General features: G+C 47.9%; 1 protein-coding gene across 1 annotated transcript in view; it reads right to left on the bottom strand.

The window, feature by feature from the left end:
* LOC147118582 (uncharacterized) overlaps nucleotides 1–20,769 on the bottom strand; it is a 50,182-nt gene extending 29,413 nt beyond the window's left edge. The window contains exons 1-2 of the mRNA XM_085983939.1: nucleotides 20,711–20,769; nucleotides 18,117–18,405 (exon numbers count right to left, since the gene is read on the bottom strand). Of these exons, the coding sequence (XP_085840065.1) occupies nucleotides 18,117–18,405; nucleotides 20,711–20,769 (348 nt within the window). The remainder of the gene's footprint in view (nucleotides 1–18,116; nucleotides 18,406–20,710) is intronic.
* Nucleotides 20,770–21,171: the final 402 nt, after the last annotated feature.

Here is a 21,171-nt window from a genome sequence, read left to right as displayed (position 1 = left end):
CACCAGAAAGAAGGGGAATGGGAACTGGTGGAGAATCGAGAGTCCCCAAATGTTGCCCCTCCCGTCTGGTACAGCAATTCCCTCGAAACGGGAATGGAAACAAGTCCAATCAGCAGCGAAGATTCACCAGGCTGATACCTGGGATGGCAGGAATGACGTATGAGGAGAGATTGGGACGATTGGGATAATACTCGCTGGAGTTTAGAATAATGAGAGGGGATCTCATTGAAACTTATAAAATTCCAACAGGACTAGACAGACTAGATGCAGGAAGGATGTTCCCGATGGCCGGGGAGTCCAGAACCAGCGGTCACAGTCTAAGGATAAGGGGTGAGCCATTTAGGACAGAGATGAGGAGGAATTTCTTCACCCAGAGAGTGGTGAACCTGTGGAATTCTCTACCACAGAAGGCAGTAGAGGCCAATTCATTAAATACATTCAAGAAGGAGTTGGATATATTTCTTAAGGCTAAAGGGCGCAAGGGATATGGGGAGAAAGCAGGGACAGGGTACGGAATTTGGATAATCAGCCATGATCTCATTAAATGGCAGAAAAGGCTCGAAGGGCTGAAAGGCCAACTCCTGCTCCTATCTTCTAGAGTCGGGAGTAGGGGTGAAAGAGGAGTTGTGGTGAGGGGGTTGGAGAGTAGGGGTGAAAGAGAAGTTGGGGTGAGGGGTGTTGGAGAGTAGGGGTGAAAGGAGTTGGGGTGAAAGGGGTTCGAGAGTAGGGGTGAAAGGAGTTGGGGTGATGAGGGTTGGAGAGTAGGGGTGAAAGAGGAGTTGGGGTGAGAGGGCTGGAGAGTAGGGGTGAAAGAGGAGTTGGGGTGAGAGGGTTGGAGAGTAGGGGTGAAAGAGGAGTTGGGGTGAGGGGGGTTGGAGAGTACGGGTGAAAGGAGTTGGGGTGAGGGGGTTGGAGAGTAGGGGTGAAAGAGGAGTTGGGGTGAAGGGGTTTGGAGAGTAGGGGTGAAAGGAGTTGGGGTGAGGGGGGTTGGAGAGTAGGGGTGAAAGGAGTTGGGGTGAGGGGGGTTGGAGAGTAGTGGTGAAAGAGGAGTTGGGGTGAGGGGGGTTGGAGAGTAGTGGTGAAAGAGGAGTTGGGGTGAGGGGGGTTGGAGAGTAGGGGTGAAAGGAGTTGGGGTGAGGGGGGTTGGAGAGTAGGGGTGAAAGAGGAGTTGGGGTGAGGGGGTTGGAGAGTAGTGGTGAAAGAGGAGTTGGGGTGAGGGGGGTTGGAGAGTTGGGGTGAAAGAGGAGTTGGGGTGAGGGGGTTGGAGAGTAGTGGTGAAAGAGGAGTTGGGGTGAGGGGGGTTGGAGAGTAGGGGTGAAGGAGGAGTTGGAGTGAGGGGAGTTGGAGAGTAGGGGTGAAAGAGGAGTTGGGGTGAGGGGGTTGCAGAGTAGGGGTGAAAGAGGAGTTGGGGTGAGGGGTTGGAGAGTAGGGGTGAAAGAGGAGTTGGGGTGAGGGGGTTGGAGAGTAGGGGTGAAAGAGGAGTTGGGGTGAAAGAGGAGTTGGGGTGAGGGGGTTGGAGAGTAGGGGTGAAAGAGGAGTTGGGGTGAGGGTGGTTGGAGAGTAGGGGTGAAAGAGGAGTTGGGGTGAGGGGGTTGGAGAGTAGGGGTGAAAGAGGAGTTGGGGTGAGAGGGCTGGAGAGTAGGGGTGAAAGAGGAGTTGGGGTGAGAGGGTTGGAGAGTAGGGGTGAAAGAGGAGTTGGGGTGAGGGGGGTTGGAGAGTACGGGTGAAAGGAGTTGGGGTGAGGGGGTTGGAGAGTAGGGGTGAAAGAGGAGTTGGGGTGAAGGGGTTTGGAGAGTAGGGGTGAAAGGAGTTGGGGTGAGGGGGTTGGAGAGTAGGGGTGAAAGAGGAGTTGGGGTGAGGGGGGTTGGAGAGTAGTGGTGAAAGAGGAGTTGGGGTGAGGGGGGTTGGAGAGTAGTGGCGAAAGAGGAGTTGGGGTGAGGGGGGTTGGAGAGTAGGGGTGAAAGGAGTTGGGGTGAGGGGGGTTGGAGAGTAGGGGTGAAAGAGGAGTTGGGGTGAGGGGGTTGGAGAGTAGTGGTGAAAGAGGAGTTGGGGTGAGGGGGGTTGGAGAGTTGGGGTGAAAGAGGAGTTGGGGTGAGGGGGTTGGAGAGTAGTGGTGAAAGAGGAGTTGGGGTGAGGGGGGTTGGAGAGTAGGGGTGAAGGAGGAGTTGGAGTGAGGGGAGTTGGAGAGTAGGGGTGAAAGAGGAGTTGGGGTGAGGGGGTTGGAGAGTAGGGGTGAAAGAGGAGTTGGGGTGAGGGGTTGGAGAGTAGGGGTGAAAGAGGAGTTGGGGTGAGGGGGTTGGAGAGTAGGGGTGAAAGAGGAGTTGGGGTGAGGGGAGTTGGAGAGTAGGGGTGAAAGAGGAGTTGGGGTGAGGGGGTTGGAGAGTAGGGGTGAAAGAGGAGTTGGGGTGAGGGTGGTTGGAGAGTAGGGGTGAAAGAGGAGTTGGGGTGAGGGGGTTGGAGAGTAGGGGTGAAAGAGCAGTTGGGGTGAGGGGAGTTGGAGAGTAGGGGTGAAAGAGGAGTTGGGGTGAGGGGTTGGAGAGTAGGGGTGAAAGAGGAGTTGAGGTGAGGGGGTTGGAGAGTAGGGGTGAAAGAGGAGTTGGGGTGAGGGGGTTGGAGAGTAGGGGTGAAAGAGGAGTTGGGGTGAGGGGGGTTTGGAGAGTAGGGGTGAAAGAGGAGTTGGGGTGAGGGGGTTGGAGAGTAGGGTTGAAAGAGGAGTTGGGGTGAGGGGGTTGGAGAGTAGGGGTGAAAGAGGAGTTGGGGTGAGGGGGTTGGAGAGTAGGGTTGAAAGAGGAGTTGGGGTGAGGGGGTTGGAGAGTAGGGGTGAAAGAGGAGTTGGGGTGAGGGGGGTTGGAGAGTAGGGGTGAAAGAGGAGTTGGGGTGAGGGGGTTCGAGAGTAGGGGTGAAAGAGGAGTTGGGGTGAGGGGGTTGGAGAGTAGGGGTGAAAGAGGAGTTGGGGTGAGGGGGTTGGAGAGTAGGGGTGAAAGGGGAGTTGGGGTGAGGGGGTTGGAGAGTAGGGGTGAAAGAGGAGTTGGGGTGAGGGTGGTTGGAGAGTAGGGGTGAAAGAGGAGTTGGGGTGAGGGGTTTGGAGAGTAGGTGTGAAAGAGGAGTTGGGGTGAGGGGTTTGGAGAGTAGGGCTGAAAGAGGAGTTGGGTGAGGGGTGTAGTGTCCGTGTGTAGATAAAGACACTGAAGACAGGAGTTGGTTCATAGGCATTTACTAAGCAAGTCTGGGGGGGGGGTTTCTTAAGGATATACACAATACACAGGCTTATATAGCCCAAGTGGCAATTACCGGCATTACGCACACCTCGGGCTCTTAAAGGCACATATACCACAATTCCTCCCCTTCTAGCTAACTAGTACATCATATTTTAAGTAATTATTAATTACATGTTATATGCAAAATAATATACATTGCTGTATTAATTAATTATAAGTTAGTCTCTCAGGAGGCTTCCTGACTCGGTCCGGATAACGCCTCGGGGGTGTAGTAGTTTCTGATGGTGTAGTAGGTTCTCCTGGCAAGGCTGATTCGGCTTGAAGGCCAGTGTCGGGTTCATTGGGCTCCAGTATCACCGGATCGGAGGTAGATATGGGTATCTCTACTTCATCGTTAGATGTATAGAGTGGTGGTGTAGGTTGTCCCTTTTCGGGTGACTTGATGATTTGGTCAGCATGGCGCCTTATTATGCTGTCTCCGATGTCCACGGTATACATCAGTGGTCCTAATCGTGTGCAGATAGTTCCAGGCTGCCATTTCTCGGTACGGTAGTCCCGGGCCAAAACCAGTTGGCCTATCTGGAAGGCCCTAGTTGGCCTTTCATTCATGCCCTGAAACTGCCGGTTCTCCACATCCCTTCGGATGTTGGGCTTGACCAAATCCAGCTGGCATCTTAGGTTTCTATTGTGGAACATCATGGCGGGAGTTTGGTTAGTAACCATATGCGTTGCATTCCTATATGCAAATAAGAAGTTATCCACCTTGTGCTGAAGTTTTATGTCTTCATTACCCATGGCCTTGATGGCCTTCTTGAAGGTCTGGACAAACCTTTCAGCCAATCCATTGGTGGCGGGATGGTATGGGGCGGACGTGTAGTGCTTTACCCCATTGTTCTTTAAGAACTTTCTGAATTCTTCGGACACAAATTGCGGTCCATTATCAGAACATATCTGCTCCGGCAGCCCATTCCTGGCAAATATGGTCCTTAATATTGTGATGGTTTTTTCCGTGGTGGTGGAGGACATCTTCATTACCTCCGGCCACTTGGAGTGTGCATCAACTGCGATTAAGAACATTGAGTCCATAAATGGACCAGCAAAGTCGATGTGCACCCTTTGCCAGGGAGATGAGGGCCACTCCCATGGATGTAGAGGGGCCTGTGGCGGAGCATTTTGGACCTTCTGGCATCCTAGGCAGCTCTTGGTCATGTCTTCGATGTCTCCATCGATACCTGGCCACCATACAAACGCCCTAGCTAGGTTCTTCATTTTCACTCCACCCAGATGCCCCTCGTGAAGCTCCTTTAGCACTTTATCCTGGAGTTTGGGTGGAATCACCACTCTGGATCCACACATCAAGGTTCCTCGGCACACTGACAGCTGTTCTCTTCTTTGCGAGAATGCTGGCAACAGTGGTTCGCCATGTGCTGGCCATCCCTTCACTGTTAAATCGTAGACCCGTGAGAGAGTAGGGTCATTTCTTGTCTCCCTTTCAATGGCAGAATTTGTCACCGGTAGACATTCCACTATGGTAGAGTGGAATATCTCTACTGGGTCTACTGTAGGTGCCTCTTCTATCGTTGGCAATGGTAGGCGTGATAAACCGTCAGCATTCCCATGCTGTTTTGACACTTTGTATTCAATGTTGTATTGGTGTGCCCCTAGAAAAAGGGACCACCTCTGTAGTCTTTGTGCCGTCATAATGGGGACACCTTTTTTAGGGTTGAATATGGAGATGAGGGGTTGATGGTCAGTCAGCAAGGTAAATTTTTGTCCGTGTTGGTAATGGTTGAATTTCTTCACTCCCCATACCAGGCTGAGTGCTTCCCTGTTTATCTGGGCATAGTTACGCTCAGCTGAGTTCAATGAGCGTGACGCAAAAGCTATCGGCCGTTCCGAGCCATCAGGGAATCTATGGGACAATACCGCTCCTATGCCGTAAGGGGATGCATCGCACGCCAGTCTGATTGGTAGTGATGGGTTGTAATGAGCCAAAATTTTCTCGGATGTGATTAAGTCTTTACATTTATGGAAGGCACGTTTACAGTCTTCGTTCCATTTCCAAATCACTCCTGTCTGTAGAAGATCATTAAGAGGGTGTAGAATAGTCGATAAGTTCGGTAAAAATTTATGATAGTAATTTATTAATCCCAGGAATGACCTTAATTGTGAAACATTTTCAGGTGCTGGGGCTTTTATAACTGCTTCAGTTTTTTCAGGTGACTTATGCAACCCTTCCTTATTAATTATGTGGCCACAATATGATATCTGATTTTGGAAAAATTCGCACTTGGGGCGATTTGCTCGTAGGCCCCGTTCTTTCAGCCTAGTGAGCACCTGCTCCAAATTGGCAAGGTGCTCGTTGTCGTTTTCTCCTGTTATAAGGATGTCGTCTAGGTAGCATTGAGTCCCCGGAATCCCTTGCAGGACTTGCTCCATAGCTCTTTGCCAGATAGCTGGAGCTGATGCTATTCCAAAAACCAGTCGATTGTACTGGTACAGGCCTTTGTGTGTGTTTATTGTGAGATATTTTTTAGAGGTCTCCTCAACCTCCATCTGTAGATATGCCTGTGCCAAATCAATTTTTGTGAAACGTTTCCCTCCAGATAGTGAGGCGATAATATCTTCTATCCTCGGAAGAGGATACTGTACCGTGTGAAGGACCAGGTTTACAGTCACCTTAAAGTGCCCACAGATGCGAATCTTTTTCTGTTCCTCAGAGTTATTTTTCAATGTTTTTTTCATGACTGGAACGATGGGTGTTGCCCATTCGCTCCAATCTATTTTGGATAATACGCCTGCCTTTTCCAAATTCTTCAGCTCTGCCTCGACTGCCGGACGTATTGCGTATGGCACCGGTCTTGCCTTAAAAATTTTTGGAACTGCTGTATCTTCCACTTTTATTGAGGCGGTGATGCCTTTCAAGGTTCCTAGTTTCTCTTGAAACACTTCTTTGGCGTTGGCCAAGATGTCTTTTAATCGTTCAGGTATGATGTCATCATTGTTCTTTTTTCCTTACTGGTCACCGTCAGTGCCTGAATGGAGTGCCAGTCTAAACGTATCTTCCTTATCCATTCACGTCCCAACAACGGTGGAACACCATCTTGTAGAATGTATAAATACAACTTTTGTATTTCTTTGCCGTTGTATACCACAGGCACCCTTATTTTTCCTTTGGGGTAGACTTTCTGCCCCGTATATGTTTTTAAGATAATGGATGTGTCTTTTAGAGGTATATGCGAAAATAGCCTCTCGTAATCTCATCGATTTATTACGGTTAGAGCTGATCCTGTATCTAGCTCCATTTTAACTGGGGACCCTGCTATTGTGAGGGTAACCCAAATGGTTTGGTAATCCTCTTTGGCAAGTACATTATGTAATTTGAGACAGCTTAGTCTCTTGTTTCCGGAGTCGCTATCGCTATTCTGGTCTTCGGAGCTATTGTCCGTCATCATTTGTACCTTCCTGTACTTTTCTTCATTGATTTTTTGTTTCCTGTCAGTGGATTTATTTTGTCCAGATTGGCATACCCGTGCAATGTGTCCAATCTTACCACATTGCCTGCATGCTTTGCCCTTGAACCAGCAGTCCCTCTGGTTATGGGTGGATCTGCCGCAGCGATAACATCTTCCGAACTCCTGTGTCATTTTATGGGTGCCGAAGTCCTGTGTCTCTTGTTGTATCTCTGCAGCTCCTTTTGCTGCTGCTTCATATGATACAGCCATACTGAAAGCTTTGTCCAATGTTAAATCTTTTTCAGAAAGCAGTCTTTTTTGTGTTCCTTCACTTAAGAGACCGCAAACAAATCTGTCTCGAAGATAATCCGATAGTCCTGCTCCGAATTGGCAGTACTTTGATAGCTTTCTTAATTCGGTTAGGTAATCAGCGTTACTTTCATTCTTGTGTTGATTTCTCTTGAAGAACTTGAATCGTTCTGCTATCAGCAGCGGTGTTGGGTTTAAATGCTCCTGCAGGGTATCAACAATTTCTTTAAAAGTCTTGTCCTTTGGTTTGGCTGGAGTGATTAAATTTCGTAACAGCCCGTATGTCTTCGCGCCCATTAAGTTCAGAAGTACTGAAGCTTTTTTTTCATCTGTTATTCCATTTGCAGTGCAATAAACCTCTACTCTTTCCACGTATGTGGTCCAATCTTCTATTTCGCGATCAAAAGCCTCAATATTACCAGATTTAGGCATTTCAGAAAAGATATGGCGCTTCCCGCGCTTTTTTTTTCTCTCTGTAGCAACGATATGGCGCTTCCCGCGCTTTCCCGCCGCTGCTACTGATAACAACGCTGTTTTACTGTGGTTTCCGTTTATTCACTGTTGGAGACTCGTTCCCGACGGAGGTCTAAACGCTGACCTGCTTGCTGCGCCGGCCATCTCTTGAGTGCACCCTCCCAGTCCGTTATTGCTTGCCTCCGATTTCGCTGCCTGTCTCAGCTGTAGAGCCCGCCGCTGGAGCTCCAGCCTGATGCCCAGGAAGGATTAGCGCAGTACCTGTCACCAGCTTGGCCAGCTGGTGAAACCACAGTTTCTATTACTTCCTTGAGTCTTCTGGACGCTGGAGGAATCGATGTCCTTGAGGTGCTGCCGAATTGCAGGTAAGTCCGTTTCCACTTCGTCACCACTGTAGTGTCCGTGTGTAGATAAAGACACTGAAGACAGGAGTTGGTTCATAGGTATTTACTAAGCAAGTCTGGGGGGGGTTTCTAAAGGATATACACAATACACAGGCTTATATAGACAAGTGGCAATTACCGGCATTACGCACACCTGGGGCTCTTAAAGGCACATACACCACAAGGGGGTTGGAGAGCAGAGGTGAAAGAGGAGTTGGAGTGAGGGGGTTGGAGTGTAGGGGTGAAAGAGGAGTTGGGGTGAGGTGGGTTGGAGAGCAGAGGTGAAAGAGGAGTTGGGGTGAGGGGGGTTGGAGAGTAGGAGTGAAAGAGGAGTTGGGGTGAGGGGGGTTGGAGAGTAGGGGTGAAAGAGGAGTGGGGTGAGGGGGTTGGAGAGTAGGGGTGAAAGAGGAGTTGGGGTGAGGGAGTTGGAGAGTAGGGGTGAAAGAGGAGTTGGGGTAAGGGGTTGGGAGTAGGGGTGAAAGATGAGTTGGGGTGAGGGGGTTGGAGAGTAGGGGTGAAAGAGGAGTTGGGGTGAGGGGGTTGGAGAGTAGGGGTGAAAGAGGAGTTGGGGTGAGGGTGTTGGAGAGTAGGGGTGAAAGAGGAGTTGGGGTAAGGGGTTGGGAGTAGGGGTGAAAGAGGAGTTGGGGTGAGAGGGTTGGAGAGTAGGGGTGAAAGAGGAGTTGGGGTGAGGGGGTTGGAGAGTAGGGGTGAAAGAGGAGTTGGGGTAAGGGGTTGGGAGTAGGGGTGAAAGATGAGTTGGGGTGAGGAGTGTTGGCGAGTAGGGGTGAAAGAGGAGTTGGTGTGAGGGGGTTTGGAGAGTAGGGGTGAAAGAGGAGTTGGGGTAGGGGGGTTGGAAAGTAGGGGTGAAAGAGGAGTTGGGGCGAGGGGGGTTGGAAAGTAGGGGTGAAAGAGGAGTTGGGGCGAGGGGGGTTGGAGAATGGCAACAACAATTTGCATTTAGATAGCGCCTATAACTTAGTAAAACATCCCAAGGTGCTTCACTGTAGCATTAGCAAATCAAATTTTGACTCTGAGCCACACAAGGAGATATTAGGGCAGATGACCAAAAGCTTGTTCAAAGAGGTAGGTTTTAAGGAATGTCTTAAAGCAGGAACGCAAGGTGGAGAGGTTTAGGGAGGGAATTCCAGAGATTGGGGCCTCGACAGCTGAAGGCACGGCCGCCAATGGTGGAGTGATTAAAATCAGGTATGTGCAAGAGGCCAGAATTGGAGGAGTGCAGAGATCTCAGAGGTTGTAGGGCTGGAGGAGTTTACAGATGTAATACCCACTGGAAATGTTATGTACGCTAAGTATGGTTATCAATCTTTAACTTAGACACTGTATTATCATTGTTATAAATCCCTTGGTTAAAGTTGCCCATGTGAAGGTACGGCAAGAACTTTTAAGGACACAATGTGACTAAGAGCATACTTTCCATAACTCTGCACCAGTATCAACTGTTGCAGACAGTGAGGCTGCGCAGTCTCCAGGCAGAAACCCCAGGAGGAGGGGGTGGAGTCGGGTTTTTCGAGCGGGAAAACGGGAGCGACTGGAAGAGAAGAGGGCAGGAGCTCTGAAAAGAGGGCTCAGGAGGCAAATGGCTGCCGCATCCCGTCCCGGGCTTCCAAACTCGGCCGCCGCCCTTCGTATTAGTAGCTCTGCATCCAGAACTCAAAGTGGGATTCAGTGATCGTGAAGAGAATTCAACGAAGGGGTTCTGAGTCGTAAGTCTTGCAGACATTATACATACCATGAGCTCCAACTTAAGCGCGCCAACGAAAGGGTGCACTCGAATTTGGACACAGGGACAGACTCTCCTTTGAATCCATATAAATGGAGAATGTATGTTTATTATGTCTAGATTCATTCTAATGTATGCAAATGTCTAATTTAGGTCATTGACCTGTAATCTTCTTATGCTGTCTGACGTTAAAACTATAAAGTAAGATAATTAGAATTAAGCCATTGTAGTAGTGATCTCCTTACTGGACTAGAATACTCTCTACAACAGAGACCACATCTCACATATATCCAGAGAACCGTGAAGGGGTTACATTTTGGGGGCTCGTCTGGGATTGTGGTCTATTTATGTCAGTAAACTAACAGTATTGAATGCTCATTGCTGAGAGAGTGGTTTGTAGTTTCTCCTGGGCTGTTTGAGCATAAAAGATGGATGTTATTGAGGTTGAAGCTTGATGCAAACGGAAGCAGATAGCTACTACCCATGCCATTGTGCTGAATGGTGTTGCTAACGATGACCCTGATGATGTCTTGCTAAGGGCTCTGAATTGTGTCAAAGCCTTTGGAAAGGTTAGGATAGTTGAGCGCTGCTTGGATACAGCTACCAAGAAGCAGTTTGTGTTGATCCAGACATCAGAGAACCTGAGAGGTCATGGTTTACCTGAGGCAGTTGGGCTTTCTGAAGAGGCTGGCCCCTGGCCAGTTCAGTTTGTCCCTATTACTACTAAGGAAGAAGAAGGGTTTCAGACCAAGTTGTTGTCATTCTTGAGACAAGAAGGAAAGACTGTTGCTGATGTCAAAGGACTGATAGGTCCTTCGGCCCTGGATATGAACACTCAGTTGGTCAGTGCCATTAGTTCTCTGGTGGATAAATGCACCAATCTGCCCTTCGAGGCTCAGGGATACCGTAAGCTCCGTATGTTCTCAGGAGTGAGACCAACTCCCAGTGGGGAAGAGGAGTACGACGCCTGGGCTGAGCAGACCCTGCCTCTGCTAGAGGAATGGCAGTGCAGTGACAATGTGAAGAGGCAGAGAATAGTAGAAAGCCTTAAGGGTCCTGTTGCTGACATTGTAAGATCCTTAAAGGCGCAGAACACCTCTGCTACTTCCTTTGACTACATGCAGGCTCTAGAAACTGCCTTTGGAACTACTGAAACCATTTCAGATTTGATGGTCAGATTCAGAAGCACATTCCAGTGTGAGGGAGAGAAGCTGTCCAGTTATCCGCTGAGAATAGACAAACTGCTGCATTGTATGTTACGGAAAAGAGGGATTGAGTTGCCTGAAATGAATCGGTTCCGCATTGAACAGGTTGTGCGAGGTGCATTGCTCGAAGACGTGACTGCTCTTCGCATACGCATGACCCATAAGTTGCGAGATCCACCTACCTTCACTGAGCTGCTAAGGGAAGTCAGAGAGGAGGAGGATATGCTTCAGGCCCGGAATGTAGCAAAGAGTGCTGTGATGTCCAAGCTTGTGACTCCTGTTACAGGTGATGTCAACCCTGAGATGGAACAGCTGAAGAAGGAAATAAATGTCATGAGAGCCGAGATGGCATATTTTCGGTCTAAGCCCAACACAGAAAGGGATGACGCACGGGTGCAAAAGGTTGAACACCCTGCGAAGTCTAACAGCAAAATGAATGATTCCTCTAAAGGATATCCCCATGAATGAGATAGACCTGGAGTCTTTTGTTGTAACTGTGGAAAGGATGGACATTTCAAGCGAGAATGTAGAGGTGAGGAAAATCTAAAAAAAGTAAATGACCGTCTCATAAAACTTACCAAGAAGTCGGGAAACTACAAAGGGGCACAGTAACGGAACGGCCTGCTGTCCCTGTAGTTAAGACACGTTCCGCTAAGTGCAATAATAGACGAGGGGATATGAAAGACATCATACCTGAAGGTTTAGTAGGGCCGAGTTCTGCTGTATCAATACAGATTGAAGGCATTTATACTAAAGCTATCCTCGACACGGGTTCTCAGGTTACCATACTGTACAGATCCTTCTATGACCGATACCTGGTGCATTTGCCGTTAACCCCAATCAGTCTTCTGCAGATCTGGGGCCTTAGTCCTGCTGATTACCCATATGGTGGCTATTTGTTGCTGAGGTTGGAGTTCTTGGAAGCTGATGTAGGGACCACTGAGACCATTGAAGCACTTGTGTTGGTTTGCCCTGACCCCATGGTGAAAGGTGAGGTTTCCATACTGGTTGGCAGTAATACACCCATAGTGAGACAACTCCTGACAAGCTGCAAAGAGCAGGGAGGTGAAAACTTCTTGAGCACCAGACACATTCACCCTGTTTTCAAAAAGGCTTTTGAGAAACTGCCTGAATTTTCTTCCGACATAGATGATAGCAAAAGAGGAACTGTGTGGTACGTTTGAGCCAAACCTATCGCCCTGCGTCCTGGAGGAGTGGCTAGAATCCCTGGGATACCAAAATTCCCTGGAACGCCAGGTACTGAAGCCATTCTGATAGAGTCACCTGATGATCCTGCAGAAGAGTCACGGTTTCCAAATGAGCTTCTGGTGAGACCAGAGTTGCAGACCCCGACAGCTGTGATGTCAAGGAGAGTTACAGTGACCGTGAGGAATATGTCAGGCAAAGGAATCACATTGAGGAAAGGAATGCCGATTGCGCATCTGTTTCCTGTAAATGTACTGTCGTCACATGTGAAGGAAGAGTCCAAAGTTAACTCAACCAGAGATCTGACACCCTCCTCCTTCAACTTTGGAGATTCATTCGTTCCTAAAGAATGGAAGGACTGATTAGTCCGGAAGATGATGGAGCAGAGAGGAGTTTTCTCTACTCATGAGTTTGATGTTGGTTGTAGTAAGAGTACTCGCCATTCTATCAGAATTACCGAGGATAAACCCTTTCGGGAGAGGTCTCGATGGCTGGCACCAGCTGACATCGAAGCAATGAGACAGCACCTGTCGCAGTTAAAAGAAGCTGAGATCATTACCGAGTCCAGGAGTCCTTATGCATCTCCTATAGTGGTGGTGAGGAAAAAGAACGGAAAGATTCGAATGTGTGTGGACTTTAGGACGCTTAACAGACGTACTATTCCCGACCAATACACCGTTCCAAGAATTGAGGATGCACTGGCTTGTCTTAATGGAAGCAAGTGGTTCAGTGTGTTGGATCTCAGAAGTGGATACTACCAAATACCGATGAGTGAATCGGACAAAGAAAAGACAGCCTTTATATGTCCAGTTGGGTTCTACCAATTTGAAAGGATGCCACAGGGAGTTTCAGGCGCTCCAGCAACTTTTCAAAGAATAATGGAACAAACAGTTGGGGACATGAACTTGCTCGAAGTATTGGTGTACTTGGACAATATCATTGTGTTTGGGGCAACCCTTGAAGAACACGAAGCTCGGTTGCTGAAAGTGCTTGGTCGCCTGGAGGATGAAGGTCTCAAGCTATCATTGGACAAGTGTCAGTTTTGCCAAACATCCGTGTCCTATGTGGGGCATATTGTATCACAGGATGGAGTAGCCACAGATCCATCCAAGATCGAAGCTGTTACCACATGGCCCAAACCAAACACAGTGATTGCCTTGCGGTCATTCCTTGGGTTCTGCGGATATTACAGGCGCTTTGTGCAGGATTACTCCAAAGTGGCCCATCCTCTGAATCAGCTGCTGGCTGGTTACCTCCCACCAGCCGAGAGGAAGAAAAAGGCTAAAGGTAAAGAGAACAAGGACTACTTCAAACCCTCTGAGCCTTTTGGTGTTAGATGGGATGAGAAATGCGAAGAGGCCTTCCACACCTTAAAGCAAAGTCTTACTCAAGCCCCCATGTTGGCTTTTGCAAACCCACAGCTGCCATATGTGCTACACGTGGATGCCAGTCAAGAAGGGTTGGGTGGTGTGTTGTATCAGGACCAAGGAGCAGGACTGAGACCTGTAGTGTTCATCAGTCGCAGTCTTACGCCATCAGAGCGTAACTACCCAGCTCATAAGCTAGAATTCTTGGCGCTGAAGTGGGGGGGGGGGGTGGATAAGCTGCAGGATTATCTGTATGGAGCGAAGTTTGAAGTGAGGACAGGCAATAATCCATTAACCTATGTGTTGACTTCGGCAAAACTTGATGCCACCGGCCACCGCTGGCTTGCTGCACTATCTGCTTATGACTTTAGTCTCAGGTACAGACCTAGGAACCAGAACATTGACGCAGATGCTCTGTCTCGTCACCCACACTACCAGAAACCAGAGTGGGAAGATGTTGCTTCAGCAGATGTGAAAGTAATGTGTCAGATGTCCGTGGTATCTGGACCAAATAATTCATTTCATGCCCGAGAGATTGACCACTTGGGAGCGTCAATGCATGCTGTTCCCCAGGCATTTTGCAACCTTTCCAGTTTGGATGTACAAAACTTGCCCATGTTGTGTTCATCTGAAATATCCAAAGCACAACAGGAGGATCCCTGTATTCATGAGGCGTTTTCAGCTCTCTGTCTGGGTGATATTACACAGATCGACAAATCAAAACATCCTGACTGTCGTCTGCTCCTAAGAGAATCGGACCACTTGGAAATTAAAGAGGGAGTGTTGTGTAGAATCACTCACCCACCCACTAAACCATGTCATTCACAGTTTGTCCTGCCTGAAAAGTACAGGGAAGTAGTGATGAAGTCTTTGCATGATGACGCAGGTCATCTGGGAGTAGATAAGACCTATGGGTTGGTCAAGGACAGATTCTATTGGCCGCGTATGAAGTCTGCGGTTGAGGAGTTCTGCAAGTCCTGTGCACGTTGTGTCCAGAGAAAGACTTTACCTAAAAGAGTTGCTCCTCTGTTTCGCATGCAAAGTGATGGACCTCTAGACCGTGTCTGTATGGATTTTCTGTCCATCGAACCCGATTCCAGCAATACCGCAAATGTCTTGGTCATTACAGATCATTATACTTGCTACGCCCAAGCTTTTCCCACAAAGGATCAGAAAGCATCCACCGTTGCCAAAGTGTTGTGGGAGAAATACTTCATCCACTATGGACTGCCAAAGCGAATACACAGTGATCAAGGTAGAGACTTTGAAAGTAGACTTATACATGAGTTGTTGTCCATGCTCGGGATTGAGAAGTCAAGAACAACTCCATACCATCCTTAGGGAGATCCTCAACCTGAGCGGTTTAACCGTACTTTGTTAGACATGCTTGGAACGCTGGATTCAAAGCGAAAGAACAAGTGGAGTCGGCACATTGGACATCTTGTTCATTCTTATAATTGTACCCGAAATGACGCTACTGGTTTTTCACCGTACTACCTCATGTTTGGATGTGAAGCAAGGATGCTGGTGGATTTGTGTTTCGGAGTATCCAGTGATGGCACATCACAGAGAACTTACCTCAAGTATGTATCTGACATGAGAAAGGAATTGCAAGCTGCTTATGAACTTGCTGAGTCTGTTTCTGCCAAACAGAATAAAGGAAATAAGCAGAGGTATGACCAGAAGATCCGTTTTTCCCAACTCATGCCTGGTGACCGAGTTCTCATACGGAACCTAGGACTTCAAGGGAAACATAAGTTAGCAGACCGCTGGGCTTCTACACCTTACATTGTTGAAAGTCAAATGTCACAACTACCTGTGTTTCGGATAAAACCTGCAGGTGGGAATGGACCCATAAAAATACTGCACCGGAATCATATCCTGCCATTGGGACAGCAAGTGCGTCTGGATCCGCCAGTGGATAATGAGCCGACACCTTGTAGGAGAACCCTGCAGAGAAGAAGAAGGAAAAAAACGAGAAACCAGGAAAACTTTGTTCCAGAAGACAGAAAACCCATGACACAGTGTGTGGATCATGAGGAACCTGATGAGTCGGAAGATGAAGAATGGGATCTATGGTACGACCTCCCAGAAAGACGCATAAGACAGAATCTGGATGAATTGTCTGAACCATTTAGCTCAGACTTGGACATGGTCTGGGAAGAACCAGATGCTTCCGAGAAGGAGATAAAAGAGACTGAAAGGCATGATAACAAAGGAACCAACGCCTCCAACGTAGTTGAAGGAACTGAAGACCGGGTATCCGAAGTAAGGAGCTCACAGCGAGTTAAGAAGGTTCCTGAAAGATTGACATACAGTACACTAGGAGTGCCAAGTGTAATGATAGCCCCTACGGTTCGATATGTTATCTCCCTTTATACATGGTTGGGAAGCATGCAACCACTTATGTGTAAAGTTCATTAGTCATGGGGACATGCCTATATTTGGTAGGGGGGGGAGTGTAATACCCACTGGAAATGTTATGTACGCTAAGTATGGTTATCAATCTTTAACTTAGACACTGTATTATCATTGTTATAAATCCCTGGGTTAAAGTTGCCCATGTGAAGGTACGGCAAGAACTTTTAAGGACACAATGTGACTAAGAGCATACTTTCCATAACTCTGCACCAGTATCAACTGTTGCAGACAGTGAGGCTGTGCAGTCTCCAGGCAGAAACCCCAGGAGGAAGGGGTGGAGTCGGGTTTTTCGAGCGGGAAGAGAGGAGCGACTGGAAGAGAAGAGGGCAGGAGCTCTGAAAAGAGGGCTCAGGAGGCAAATGGCTGCCGCATCCCGTCCTGGGCTTCCAAACTCGGCCGCCGCCCTTCGTATTAGTAGCTCTGCATCCAGAACGCAAAGTGGGATTCAGTGATCATGAAGAGAATTCAACGAAGGGGTTCGGAGTCGTAAGTCTTGCAGACATTATACATACCATGAGCTCCAACTTAAGCGCGCCAACGAAAGAGTGCACTCGAATTTGGACACAGGGACAGACTCTCCTTTGAATCCATATAAATGGAGAATGTATGTTTATTATGTCTAGATTCATTCTAATGTATGCAAATGTCTAATTTAGGTCATTGACCCGTAATCTTCTTATACTGTCTGACGTTAAAACTATAAAGTAAGATAATTAGAATTAAGCCATTGTAGTAGTGATCTCCTTACTGGACTATAGAATACTGTCTACAACAGAGACCACACCTCACATATATCTAGAGAACCGTGAAGGGGTTACACATAGATAAGGAGAGGGGAGGCCATGGAGGATTCCTCTGGTGCTGGAATCAAGAACAAGAGGCCAGAATCTTAAAACTAGAGCTCGGCCATTCAGGGGTCAAATCAGGCAGCACTTTTTCACACACAGGGCAGTAGAAATGTGGAACGCTCTCCCCCAAAAGGCTGTGGATGCTGGGGGTCGATTGGAGCTTTCAAGACTGAGATGATAGATTTTTGTGAGGTAATTGTTCCAAGGGATGTGGAATAAAGGCGGGTAAATGGAGTTAAGATGTGGATCAGCCCTGATCTAATTGAATGGTGGAGCAGGCTCGAAGGGCTGAATGGCCTCCTCCTGTTCATAATGTTCCTGTGACACACTCAGAGATACCCCAGAGCAGTGAAATCCCACTGAGCCCCAGCACATGCTCAACGGAAAGCCCAGGTCAAGGGCAAAGCCAGCATGCCCTCCCTGAACCCGGTTTGCTGCTCCCTCTGTGCCCAGCACTGCCTGCACCCCCGACGCAGGGCAGTGGAATTTCAAAAGAAGGACGGTGTCAGCGTGTGAAAGGCTTTTAGAAAGAATTCAAGGTGTTTTCAGAGAGTTGGGATCTTTCTCTGTTCTCGGGGAGTTAGTTATCAGCCTTTCTCCTGTGAATATAGAGCTGCCTTATAGGGCCGTGATCATCTTTGAAAGAGCTGCCAATTAATCCCACTCCCCGGCCCTTTCCCCAGAGCCCCACAAACTTTTCCTTTAAGTAGATCCAATTCCCTTTTGAAAGTTACTATTGAATCTGCGTCCACCCCCTTTCAGACAGTGCATTCCAGATCACAACAACTCACGGAGAGAAAAATGGCTCATCTCCCCTCTGGCTTTTTGTCCATTATTTGATGTGATGTGTTTACTTGTGAAATATATTTTCTGAGTGGAATTAAATTGAAAACCAGGTTTGCAGGCATGATGCTCTATTCACACATCAAAGGTGAGAGAGATGCTGTGGGGCACACACTTAGTCCAGTAGCTGAAAGTGATTAACAGACTGGGTTTGTGTTTAGTGATCCCGGGCATGTTACCGATACCTTCCCTGGATACCAAGGCTAGGAGAGGCACTCTGGAATGTATGGGGAGCTGGGACTTGTCCATGAGAGTAACCGAAGGTATGAGAAGTGAAATAATCTAGAGTTAGAAAGGAGCAAAGGCCCAAAAATGGAGCAGTCGGTAACAGGACATCAATTCATCTCCTCTTATCCTGGAGAAATCAAGGACTCGACACCACTATGTGTCTGATACAAAGCTGATTTATTTGACATATCAAAATATTAAACTCCAGCCCAGTTATAGGGTTATTAACATCAGCAGAAACAAATCTAACTGTCAGAATGAACATGGTTCAGTCCTGGATGTGATTAACAGCAGCAATAGCAGCTGAATCTAACCCCTGCAGTCGGTCGTGAACTCGCTGGTGTGTCTGCAGGTTGGATGACTGAGTGAATCCCTTCCCACACATGGAGCAGGTGAACGGTCTCTCCCCAGTGTGAACTCGCTGGTGTCTCAGATGGTGAAATGATTTAATGAATCCCTTCCCACACACAGAGCAGGTGAATGGCCTCTCCCCAGTGTGAACTCGCTTGTGTACAGTGAGGAGGGATGACTGAGTGAATCCCTTCCCACACACGGAGCAGGTGAATGGCTTCTCCCCAGTGTGAACTCGCTGGTGTCTCAGATGTTGGGAAGAGCAAATGAATCCCTTCCCACACACGGAGCAGGTGAATGGCCTCTCCCCAGTGCGAACTCGCTGGTGTATAATGAGGTTGCATGAATGCCTGAACCTCTTCCCACAGTGAGAGCAACTGAACGGTCTCTCGTCAGTGTGAACTCGCTGATGTTGAATTAGCCCCTCAGAACTTTTAAAGCAGTTCCCACAGTCAGCGCATTTAAAAGGTCTCTCATCACTGTGAACTTGCTGGTGTGATCGGAGGGCAGATGAGTGAGTGAATACATTCCCACACACGAAGCAGGTGAACAGTCTCTCCCCAGTGTGGCAACGTTGATGAGTTTCCAGCTGGGATGGGTAATTAAATCCCTTCCCACAATCCTCACATTTTCAGGGTTTCTCCATGGTGCGGGTGTCCTTGTGTCTCTCCAGGTTGGGCGATCAGTTGAAGCCTCGTCCACACACAGAACACGTGTACAGTTTCTCCCCGCTGTGAACGGTGCGATGTTTTTTCAGGCTGTGTAACTGGTTAAAGCTCTTTCCACAGTCAGTGCACTGGAACACTCTCACTCGGCTGTGTGTGTCTCGGTGCTTTTCCAGTCACACTGATGTTTGAAATCTTTTCGAACAGACAAATATTTCTCCTTCCACATTCAAAGGCCAATGATATTTGGGTCCTGATGAATGGTGTGACTGTCAGATCTTGACGTGATGTTTGGTTTGAGTTTCCCGTCTGCAAATCCTCACCTTCTAATACCCTGTAAAAGGAGTTTAGAAAAGTCATCACTGTAAGTACAGGATAGAAATTCAGAACAGACAATTCTAGTTTCTATGGAACATTTTTTCCTCTCTTGTTCCCCCAGAGCTGTAAATCCCCGTCCCACACACACTCCCTCCTCCCTGTGCTGAAGTCTAAACCCACTGCACCATCTCCAACATTTCTTTCCTCCACTCCCAGTTTTCCCCCTCCCTCTACTCTGGTTGGGTTCAGTTCTACACCCGTTGTGTGCAGAGTGAGAATAAAATCAATGAGTCAATGATTGTCTCTCCTGGTCACTGGGACCCTGAAGCCCAGTCCACTATCTGTTCCTGTACCAAGATGGCCACGCATGCGCCGTGCTGCAGGTGGAACCGGCCTGTCTTTCCTCCACCAAGATGGCAGCGCGTAACCCGGGCCTGTCTCCGAGAAAAAGCCTCACCGCTGCCGTCCGGCACAACGCAGACCAGGCCGCGGGGTCTCATTCGAGCCTAAGGCTGTTCTCCAACTTTATAAACCCTGTGGCGCGGCCTACCCGCAGTTTATTAATGTCCCGCTCCCACCGACCTGCAGCTCTGCCCGGCGACCGCACAGAGCCTGTCCCGTGCCTGCGCGCTGGGCTCCTGCCATCCTCCCAGAAAACCTGAAAGAGGAATCTGGATTGTTCCCATCACTCATTCTTAAAGGGACAGCACCCTGTGTCTGGGCAGCTGCCGTTAAAGGCACAGACACAGTTTCACCCTTCTCTATTATAAATAAAAACAGGAAATACTCAGCAGGTCAGGCAGCATCAGTGGAGAGAGAATCAGAGTTAATAGATAGATCTTCCCTAACCAACTTCTTAGACTTTTTTTGAAAGAGATGACGTCCCCAATTAAATGGGACGTTTCTCAAATTAAATGGTGTCGTGTACCTGGACATCTAAAAGGCCTTTGACAAACTATAACATGAGGGACTTCTTTACAAACCAAGGTCAGTAGGTTTCAAGGTGAAACATGCATATTGATTGATTACTGTCGAGGTGAAGCTAGGTTGCAAAGGGAGGATACTGAGTGGGTTACCCCAGGGGTCCGTGCTGGAAATCCCTCCTGGTCTTGGTCTACAAAGGTGACCTGGAATCATAATCAGAATATAAAACAGTTACATTTGGAGATGACACCAAGCTAGGAAAGAATGCGAATTCAGATGAGGCAACTGGGATCTTACAAAGGGAGCTTTCAAAGAATGACTATTGGCAAATTAAACTCAATTTAGAAAAAGGCAGGATACTGTTTATATGGGAAAAATAGAAATGGGTGGGATAGAACTTGTCAAGTGGGACGTTGAGACAAACCTCATCATTCCTAAAAGGTGTGGCTCATCAATAAACAAAGGAAATAGCATGCTGGATCATATTGTCCAATCAGTTCAGTTCAAATACCTAGAGCTAATGCTGAAGCCGCCCTGGTCACATTGCACTTGGTATGCTGCATATAGTCCTGGTCACCATGATATTATGGGAGCCATCCAGGCCTTACTGGCAATCCAGAAGAATGCAACAAGCCCTGATCCATGGTGTTAGAGGGAAGAGTTATGATGTACAACTTGATCAGCAAGTCCTCTTCTTCGACCTCAAGAAGACAGGTCTTCGAAGCAACATTAATAGAGGAATATAAATACTTACCTGGATAAAGAAAGTAAATCTGGAACAATACTTTCAGATACGTCTGGGCAGCAGGACATGAGGGCACAGGGTTCATGGGTGTGAAGAGCAAATTTAGGATAGATGGCAGGAAATCTTTCTTTACTCAGAGGGTGATCAACAGCTGAAATGGGTTGCCAGCAGGGTGGTTTATGCCAGGACACTGGAGTAATTAAGAAACAGATGCTGTAATGGAAAGATGGTAAGATTGGTATTCTAGAAGATTAAATGGGCTGAAGGGCCATCTTCATCCAAACCTATCCTGTGATCTTGTACAACCAAATTTTAGAATATTCCACCATGAATTGTAAAAGATAAACTACTGTTTGTTTTAGATGCCAATAAGTCAGGCATCTTTTTAAAGCAACTAATAGCCAATGTGAACCATCTGTCTAAATAGAAGAACATTATAGCAAACGATTTTATGGATTTCACAGAAAAAA

This window comes from Somniosus microcephalus, chromosome 4 (genome assembly GCF_052327205.1).
Source record: "Somniosus microcephalus isolate GS21.2 chromosome 4, FLI_Smic_1.0, whole genome shotgun sequence".
Taxonomy (NCBI): Eukaryota; Metazoa; Chordata; class Chondrichthyes; order Squaliformes; family Somniosidae; genus Somniosus; species Somniosus microcephalus.
Note: the sequence above shows the minus strand (reverse complement) of the source record. Positions and strands in the feature narration are given on the sequence as shown.